At 43.4% G+C, this 8,367-nt stretch overlaps 1 protein-coding gene across 2 annotated transcripts in view; it reads right to left on the bottom strand.

Annotated features, from left to right (window-relative positions):
- Positions 1–7,709, bottom strand: part of klf7b (Kruppel like factor 7b) — a 65,634-nt gene extending 57,925 nt beyond the window's left edge. For both annotated transcript variants that reach the window (XM_020621301.1, XM_020621302.1), the window contains exon 1: positions 7,248–7,709. In XM_020621301.1, the coding sequence (XP_020476957.1) occupies positions 7,248–7,349 (102 nt within the window). In that variant the 5' untranslated portion in view covers positions 7,350–7,709. The remainder of the gene's footprint in view (positions 1–7,247) is intronic.
- Positions 7,710–8,367: the final 658 nt, after the last annotated feature.

The raw sequence follows: 8,367 nt of genomic DNA, 5'->3' as shown, positions 1-8,367 counted from the left end.
TAGAAATACTGCAAACTGTAAGAAATGAAAGGTTTATGACTGAAGGCTTCTGTTTGTGTAGCTTTAAATGTCTGATTTGTGGTCGTCACTGAACGACAATATGTCCATATAGAAATGGCATTGGCAAATGTAAGTTTACTACAACTAAGTCAAACTTTTAATAACATCAAAATGTTCAAATAGAGCCCCATTATTACACATCCATCCATCTTCAGGGTCACTGTGTGCTGCATGTCCCAGCATGCAGTGGGCAAGAGGCAGGACACCCTGGACAAACTGACAGTCACAGAGCTGACACAAAACCAGACTATAGTTCTGCTAATCGACCTGAGCTCGGCGAGTTCAGTACAGAGCAGAATTACAAGCGGTTGGGTATAAAAACCCAGGTCGCCCTCCTCGTTGTAATGCCATGTTGTGGATATGGGTCATTTCTTCAATACAAAACCTCCCACGTGCCAAAAAGAAATGTCTAACTGGTGAAATAATGGTCACAAAACCATCAGTGCCTGCGGTTACATTTAAATAAACTGATGTTAACAGTTGGCTCAGCTGTTAAAACTCTGCCTCAGCCTTAAAGCTCATTTATCTGGTGCGACTATAAGGCTCGTAATGGGAGCGGCCATCTCGGAATAAGTCATGACTTCCCAAATAACAATAACAAATGGTTTTCCTAATATGAAACTTTTGACCTTTTGCTGATGCAAGATAAAAAGTCAGAGGATTAGCAGAGGTCAAGGTTGAGAGGTTATGTTTACATGATATGAGAAGACTGGAACCAGAATATTGGAATTTTAATCTATACAAATTATTAAACAGATACAGTTCAAATTAATTTTCTTTTAATGAACTGGTTAATTAGGTGGTCTACTGTTGTACTACTGGATACCGTGGCTGAAGTAGAGAGGTTCCTGTTGATGCATTCAGAAAATAGAAGAATTCAATTTTAAGTTGCTTTCAAAAGGTATTTAGATTAGTCACTGCACAATCAGCAGCTACAGTTCTCACATCTGTCTGTGTTGCTCTTTCACTTTTCTGTTGTCTCTTTTTGTTTGCTCTGGCAACAAGGAAGCAGCTGTGATCCACAGACAATTACATAACTGTCTCTGAACATGTCAGGGGTAATAGAGGATGGGTGAAAAAAGAGGATCTCCTTCTTGACTACCTTTCACCTGCATTTATCCATCTTATCTCATTTGTTGTTTTTACTGATGTTTTCTTTGTCTCTCATCCTTTTCTTCCACTTGTCCTCTCACTGCCCCCCCTTTCCCTCCATCCCTATATACAGAGTTTCTGGGCTGTGAAATGTGAAAAACTGCAGCATGTGTGGCAATTCATTATCTTGTCAAACTTCTGTGGGCTGGCCTCAAGCCACAGTGAGAGAGAGAGAGAGAGAGAGAGAGAGACAAAGACTGAAAGAGATACACTGAAAAAATGTCCATGCATTAGGCTAAAAGGTTACCAAAGAGAAGAGCGACAGGGGAACAACAGTCGCTTACATGAGAAGTCATAATAATATACAAGTCGCTCCAATGAAAATACACAAGATCTGCAAAAGTGTTGGTGCATAAAACTTCTCGAGAGACCTTTGGACCTGACTGTGACCTGACCCTTTGACCTGACCTGCCTGTGTGGCAGTGCTTCCTTCCAGGGAGAGACCTTTGGACCTGACTGTGACCTGACCCTTTGACCTGACCTGCCTGTGTGGCAGTGCTTCTTCCTTCCAGGATGTGTATAGAGCACCAAAAATCTAATGTTTATATTGATTTACTGTGTTGCTGATGGTACAGTTTAGGCACAGGATTGGAAATTGATGGAGTTGGTTGAGGTAGTACAAAACTCACGAGTAAGCTTCGCCTGACAGGACAACTCCGGGGGAAGACGTTACTATCTACCAACAGGTGACACATGAAAGGAAAACCCAACCCAAGAGTGTGAATGAGGTGCTGGGCCACCACGTGCCACCAGAACAGCCTCAGTTCACCTTAGCGTTGACTCTCCAAGTCTCAGAGCTCTACTGGAGGATGAACATCATTCTAACAGATATTCCCTCATGTAGTGCGTTGATGGTGGTGGTGGAGATGCTGTCCAACATCTCCCACAGGTGTTCACCTGGGTTGAGATCTGGTGACTGTGAAGGTCACAGCATATGATTCACCTCTTTGTCCTACTCATCAAGCCATTCACCGACGCCTTGTGCAGGGGCGGATATAGAAACTTCGAACAGGGTGGCCAGACTCAGGTGGCACATTTGAACATGCATATAAAAAGTAAATTAAACCCCTAGTCCTATAAAGTAATGAACCATATATTAAAAATCGGAGTGTTTATTTTGTGTAAAAATGAGGCACACCCAGTACTTTCTTCAGCTAACTTTGGTTGTGCTCATAAATTGACTTCCAGCCAGAAACGTCGCTGCTGCACAGTGGTCCCCCCCCACTGAGGCAAATCATGCCAAGTACTCCACAACAACACAATTGGAGAAATTAATGGAAATATCAAGTTGCATGTATGATATAAACTAATCTGATCAGTAATGAAGCCTTTAAAAAAAGTTTGTTGTATTTGAGGCAGGAATTAATTTTTTCCATTAATTAATACTGACAAGCATCACATTTTGACTCTGGCAGGGAGAGGGGGGGTGCCACCCCCGGCTCCACCTATGCCCTCTTCTTCTACAGATGGGGGTGCCGTCATCACAGCAGAGACCACCCACGTATTCAGGTTTTTCCTTTCATTTGTCACCAGTCAATATGCACTAGTTGTACTGGGCCGATTCGTTCACCAGCAGTTGCAGTATATATGTGAAAAATACTGCAGAAGTGATTTCATTAGTCATCTCTTTTGCAGAAACACCGAGGATGGGTCTACACAGAGTGGAACATTACCACCATAAACTACAGTAGGTACTGTACAACAATAGTGAGAAAAATGCCCTCCTGAGAAAGATAGAGGGTCTCTAGGCTGCAGGTCTAATGGAGACACTTTATCAGTAACACAGACTTGGTTGGTCTAACAGTGCAGTAATGACACCACAACAAATAAATCAATCGGCTTGAAAAGAGATACAGACACACACAGCATGTAAGGTAAGAGACGAGATGTGAGAGAGTCCGCCTGTTTAAAGCACTGCCGCTCATTTAAATGAGGCTGGCTACCTGCATAAAGTGAACATGCATCAGCCTATAAACGCAGAAGTGTTCATGACAACCACATGAAACCACTGCTTCAGTTCTCACCTCCGTTTCCATCTCTAGTTTTTCCTCCTGCTCATCAGACTTTGGCAAGATTCAGCTTTGAAATAAACTGGTTTCATCTACTTAGGAAGTCTGGGTTTGCCATTTTATCCTTGGACACTCCACACACAAACAAAACTCTGAAGCCCATCACATCATCCCAATTACACACACACACACACACACACACACACACATATACACACAACATGGGCTCCTGCTGTCAGAGGCAACAAGGCTGACAGGTGAGAGAGAGAGCGACAGAGAAAGAGAAGCGTCTTCCACATGTTTAGCCATGATGCAAAGCAGCTGATTAAAGAAGCCTGTACGAGGAAACAAGACCAGGAGCACAGTGCAGGGACAGACAGGAAAGATAAACAACACACATAAATCCAGTTGGTTGTTTGTGTGTGTATGTACGTGTGTGCATATGTGTGTTTGTCTGAGTGTGCTTCTCTGTTCGTCTGACAGCAAACGGCCAATTACTGTCAAAAGTGGCAGGATGAGTCCTGCCAGACCATAGCTTTCCATTAGTGCACGCCAGCCAAGTGTGTGTGTGTGTGTGAGATGAAGTGAATGAGGGGATAGAGGGAGACAGAAGGAACAAGAGTGGAAAAAATGTGGGTGTGCCTGGTCCCAGTGTGCGTGTTCGTCTCTCTCCGACACTAGCTGTGCCCCGACTGGTGCAGACAAATTTAAGGAAACATCTTTTCCTCTGAGGTTTGGCCTTCCAACCACAATAACCCAGTGTTTTCCATCCTGAAACACTGTGCTTATATCACAAATACTTTTTAGGAGTAAACAGGACGTTTTTTAGGTCAAGCTTCACAAACATGGCGAGATATGTTCATGAAGCAGCAACATTAAAAGAATATTTGGACAGTGTAGACCAGGAGTCGGGTGAAGAATAACTGATGTCCATTTCATCCCTGTGCATTTAGTACAGAGACACGTCCAGCATGTTGTTAGCGTGGCTTAGCACAAACACAGGAAGTAGAGGGAAACTGCTGACTCTCAACAAACGGGGTAAAATGTTTTCCATGTTGCGTTTATTTGCTAGCACACAATAGCGACCAACACAAGAATCACCTGAGATTTAAACAAGAAGTCTTAAAAGAACAGACTGATTTTTTTTTTTTTTTTTTTGGCCACAAGGAGCAAAAACTCCTCAAGCAGACGGTTATGGTACATCATTATCAAACAGCTGACTCAGCAGGCCTGGAGCAACATTAGAAAGCGTTAGCAGTCCTTCTTCTCTCCAGAAGATAAATATTCACTCTCCTAATAGCTCTGCTTCCATCTCCAACCGCTGACCAAAATATCGGTCTTTTTAGCTGCTGAATGTTCCACTGTATTCATCAACTAGTCACTAATTGAGTTCGCCTGCTGTTTGGTGCTGGGCGGTGGACGCCGGGGTTATCACAGCTTATTTGTTGAAAACACTGCTGGAAACACTGAGCCATACAGTGCACGCCCCATAAAACCAAAACTACAAGCTAAAAGAAGCTAAAAACTCAGCCAGGCTTGAGAGTTTTTCAGCATGACAACTGATTCATTCATTAGAAAAAATTAAAGTTTTAAATACACAAGACAAAATGATAACAGCTTCAAAGTCGGTGCTGTAGCTTGTATGGCAGGTAGCCCTGCTTTAAATGTTTGTGGTGAGCTATGCTAAACACGTCTTAGTCCATTTTGTGTACTGGACAGAGATGGAGCCGATATCCATTTTTTTATCTAATTCCTGGTAAAGACACAAACCATGTTAGAAAAAACATCCGACTGCCCATTCGAGAAGCTTTCAACTGTCTCAAATTACATTTCACTGCAACAGCCGCTGAATTAAAAACCGACAAAGAACAAAGTAAACAACAACTCTCCATATGTCATTATAACCACTCACACAAAAAGCTGGTGTCACGTTGGCGTTTTAGTTCGACAGCAGCCCTGTTTGCATTAGACTGAAATATGTCAAACTGAATAAAAGCGTGGAATTACTTTCTCCTGAGCTCTACATTCCTGTTAGCAGCCACCAAATTAAACTGCTTTTCCAGCCATTCTGGGCAAAATGAGACAACAGCAAAACCTGAAACTCCCTGATTCTTCTCAATCAATTAACAATATCATTACAGACAAAGGGATGAACCTATGTGCTGTATGGACTAAAAATAGGATGAGGTGGTGTGGATTTATGGCAGCAAGACAGAGATGAAAAGTGCTGGGCTTTGTCCAGGACTATACGATACACACAGGTCCAACCCTATACATAATGAACGTACTAAATTTGGTGCCATGTGTGGCTCGTTGTGAGACTTAACAGACTGTAAAGGTGGTCACACACCAGGCTGAAGACGTCGTCCAGGGGGACAAATGGATGGGAAAATATCTGAATCAGCACATTATCAATTATTCGCCTCTTAAGTCAAACAAATTCTGGTTTTGGTGTCATTTTAAATCCTCATTCCGATTTTGAAACCTGTACTCAATTTGTCAAAACTGAAAAAGGACAATTCTAGTGGTTTCACAAACCGCTTCTAATGCGGCTGCACTGCATGTCATGTGTACACAGGAGACCACAATAAAAGCCCCATTATCTACTTTTATACCAATAAAAATTAAGGGTTTACATGTCAGTCTGTGGGCTCTCATGGAGACTGTACTGCATGTTCTATAGTGGATGATGATGCACAATTCAACAGGATTACCTGCAAACAAACAGTGGCAGATGAGGATATGTTAGTCACTAGCTATTAGACATGTGTCCATCTTCTGTTGGCTGTCTTACTCTGTGTGTGTGTGTGTGTGTGTGTGTGTGTGTGTGTGTGTGTGTGTGTGTGAGTGTGTGAGTGAGTGAGTGAGTGAGAAAGAGAGAGAGAGAGAGATTATCCAAACACATCAGGCTGGTCTATCGATCACATCAGTCACTAAAAACAGCATCACGCTCCAGGATTCAAAAACTCTAATTCTGCATCATCAGCTCAGACTGAAAAACAAAAATCAGTCCACCATCACCTTCAACTACCTCTCACACTGAGTCTGAACTGCCAATTAAATGGAATGAGAGAATAAAGCCTACTTAATGCCCTGTAACAGGCCAAAAGCCATTCAAAGCTTGATGGAAAGCTACAGGAATCTCATTGTTTAAATCCTGCAATCAAACTTAACTGTTTCACTTAAACATTAATGTAAACTGTGCATAAAAAAGTTACTGAAAAGAGGTAAAGCAGCTGAATGGCCCTAAATGTTAAAGGAAAACTGAAAGTAAAACGGCATTTTCACACTGACCACCTGTGTTTAAGTTTTATTCACCAGTAAACTCACTAAATAGCCACACAAAAAAAGATTTTTATCCTTAATAACCCAAAGTGCAGTCCCAAATGCTGCCTCGTCAGTGAAGAGCAAATCCTCTTATCTCCAAAACGTTAACCTTTAAGGAGAAGCTATCTCCAAAGCAGCATTTCAGCTTGGCACTTTCTCTTTTAGAGTTTTCCAACAGCCTTTAACGCCTTTAGTAGTTAAAGGGTTTTCTCACGTCGTTCTTTTTTAAGATTTCCTTTCAAATCTGAACATCGCCATGGGTGATTTCACGAGACAACGTCATGCTCCTGCTTTTACATTAACGATGAGGGGTTTAATTAAGCCTTAAATATGTTTAAGGCACATCCAATTCGTGTATAGTACGGGGCGTGCGAGTGGAAGCTTTTACGCATTGCTTTTTGTCCATGAGTCCCATTAATGCGTAAAGCTTTCAGACTGTTTCCTTCACTCCCTCCTCATCCCACCCCGTGTGCGTGTGTACGTGTATGTGTTTTCCCTTGTCAGCGGACCTCGCCATGCTCCATGTGAGCGAAAAAAAAAAGACGCAACTACACGGGCTGCACAGTGCGCACTGGTTATGCACAACGCGGCACAACGCGAAACAACAGACAACAGCAGCCAGCGCACACACAACATCTCACCCCGGTTTCTAACCCCGTCCTTTTCCCGGAAAACATGTGAGAACGCATCAGTTTTTACCTGCTGCCAGTTCTCCTCCAGGGAAGGCATCGCGGAGAAATAACCAGTGTCATGAACGAGTTGGAGCTCCTGGAAAATACTGTAATTCGCCAACACATCCATGCTTAATGTAGAAAGGAAAAGTCGGTAAAGTCCGGAATTCAAACGATAAAAACGCACTTCTTTCGTCTTCTCAGACTTGCCAAATTCAAAAAACAAATGCTGGAAAGCCCCCAGCTGGTGCAGACGAGCGCACTTTAACTAAAAAAGAAAAAGGCTTAGAAGGAAGAAAGAGTTGGTTATTTTATCTGAGTCAAAGCAATCCCGACTCCTCTCTACTCGCTCTGTCACGCCTCTCTCCTCAGTCCGGGCTCGGGGATGCCAGATCTATTTCCGCATTGCCAAATTGACAATACGTCTCCCTACGACCTGCCAGGTTGCCAGGTTTGCTCCTCCAGCAGCAGACTGGACCCCGCTGCAATCCAGGCGACCGGTGCGAGAGAGGAGGAGAGAGGAGAGGAGGGGAGCGGAGGAGGAGCCACCTGTCAATCAATTTCATGCGTGACCTAATAAGGTAAATAGGGTTGATGATGTCACTTGCGTCCAATTAAGGAGGCGCTGAGACAGAGGGAGTGGGTGGGGCTTTATGGGATGCACTGACGCTATTGGCCGAGGGATACTGTCAGTCAGGCCGTAGATGGCAGTGAGAGGTGAGTTATTTTTAGAGGCCTATATAAAACGAGCAACATTCCTGTCTCAGTCATTACAGGCTACACAGGCAGAGAGAAGAGAAGCCAGGAGTGCGGCTGCTGAGAGGAAACAGAAACAAAACTGATGTAAACATTTGTAGGAATCTGCAGAAGCACATGAAGCAGCAGTTATGTCAGAGACCAAATGCGTTGTTTCTCTGAGGTGTGACAGCTTCACCACAGACTCCTCCATGTGGTTTCATGTGGTGTCTGCATGGAGAGCAGGGATACAGTGGAGAGAAGAGTTCAGCCGGATCCACCCACCTGTTCAGTTTACAGCCGTTTACCCCTCTTTTCATTTCTGCAGTGCAAATAAACAAGAGCATATATCCTGCTGATGAACTCACCATGTCCCACATGAGCAGCAGCTGAAGATTAGTTCCAGTCCTCTT

This window comes from Monopterus albus, unplaced genomic scaffold (genome assembly GCF_001952655.1).
Source record: "Monopterus albus unplaced genomic scaffold, M_albus_1.0 scaffold257.1, whole genome shotgun sequence".
NCBI classification, from domain to species: Eukaryota; Metazoa; Chordata; class Actinopteri; order Synbranchiformes; family Synbranchidae; genus Monopterus; species Monopterus albus.
Note: the sequence above shows the minus strand (reverse complement) of the source record. Positions and strands in the feature narration are given on the sequence as shown.